The 893-nt window shown below is 36.3% G+C and overlaps 1 protein-coding gene across 1 annotated transcript in view; it reads right to left on the bottom strand.

The window, feature by feature from the left end:
* LOC138015919 (small conductance calcium-activated potassium channel protein 3-like) overlaps nt 1-609 on the bottom strand; it is an 18,762-nt gene extending 18,153 nt beyond the window's left edge. Inside the window, exon 1 of the mRNA XM_068863045.1 lies at nt 157-609. Within this exon, the coding sequence (XP_068719146.1) occupies nt 157-238 (82 nt within the window). The 5' untranslated portion in view covers nt 239-609. The remainder of the gene's footprint in view (nt 1-156) is intronic.
* Between the last annotated feature and the right edge of the window lie 284 nt (nt 610-893).

The following is an 893-nucleotide window of genomic DNA, read 5'->3' as shown; positions in this document are numbered from 1 at the left end:
ATTCTTCGAGGCGCAGGAAGGAAGTTGTTTAACTTTCAGTGGATTAAAATTCACTCACAAGCAACTCTAAAAATATGTGCTGTAAAAAGCATCTTACATTATCTTATAACAACTTCAGTTCTCATTTTCAAACTATCAATTCATCAATTTCCTCACCTTTTTCAAGCGACATCGAGAGAAGTCGGCCGCTTGATTCCTGCTTAAGTTTATCTTTAGAATTGTTCCCTTTCAATCCCATTGAGATAAATTTAACTTTAAACTGAAAACCAGTCGTTCAACAATAACATTGAGCTTTCTTGACAACGATTGTAGCTCTGTATAAATCGGTATCATTAAAACCCGACTGATCTTTCCATCTCTCAGTCCACGATTCACGCAAAATGTTTAAGTTGTTTATGCAAAAAAATCGTCACCTTGATAAATTAAACATAAAGGAAGTCACGATGAAACAAACGTTCCAGAAGAATGGATATCAAGAACGTTCAACCGTTTGAACTATGGTAAGTTCAACAAAGTTTCGATCAAGGAACTTTGCACATTTTGCTCGCTTGAGTTTTTACTTTAGACGAACTAACTGTTTTTCTAGTCTATCAATTCGATGTCATGTATGTAGAGTGGCAATGTTGCTTCCCTCTGCTGTTAACGTGACGTGATTGAAAGGAACTGTGAGAGCGGAAATAATAACGCGACTAGCAGCTACAAAAATTTTTACTTCCTTGTTCTAAACAGGAACAACCAGACTGAGTTTAAGAAAAGTGGGCTGAATAGCCCACTTTCGATATATTAAAATTCAGTCCTAAACAAAAGGCATCATGTGGAGGCTCTGGGGAATAAATATAAGGATTTGTATATCGAAAGTGGGCTATTATAACAATTTCGTCCCAGAGTCAATC

Source organism: Montipora capricornis, chromosome 9, assembly GCF_036669925.1.
Source record: "Montipora capricornis isolate CH-2021 chromosome 9, ASM3666992v2, whole genome shotgun sequence".
Taxonomy (NCBI): domain Eukaryota; kingdom Metazoa; phylum Cnidaria; class Anthozoa; order Scleractinia; family Acroporidae; genus Montipora; species Montipora capricornis.
The sequence above is the reverse complement of the archived record's forward strand: the minus strand, read 5'-3'. Positions and strand labels throughout refer to the sequence as shown.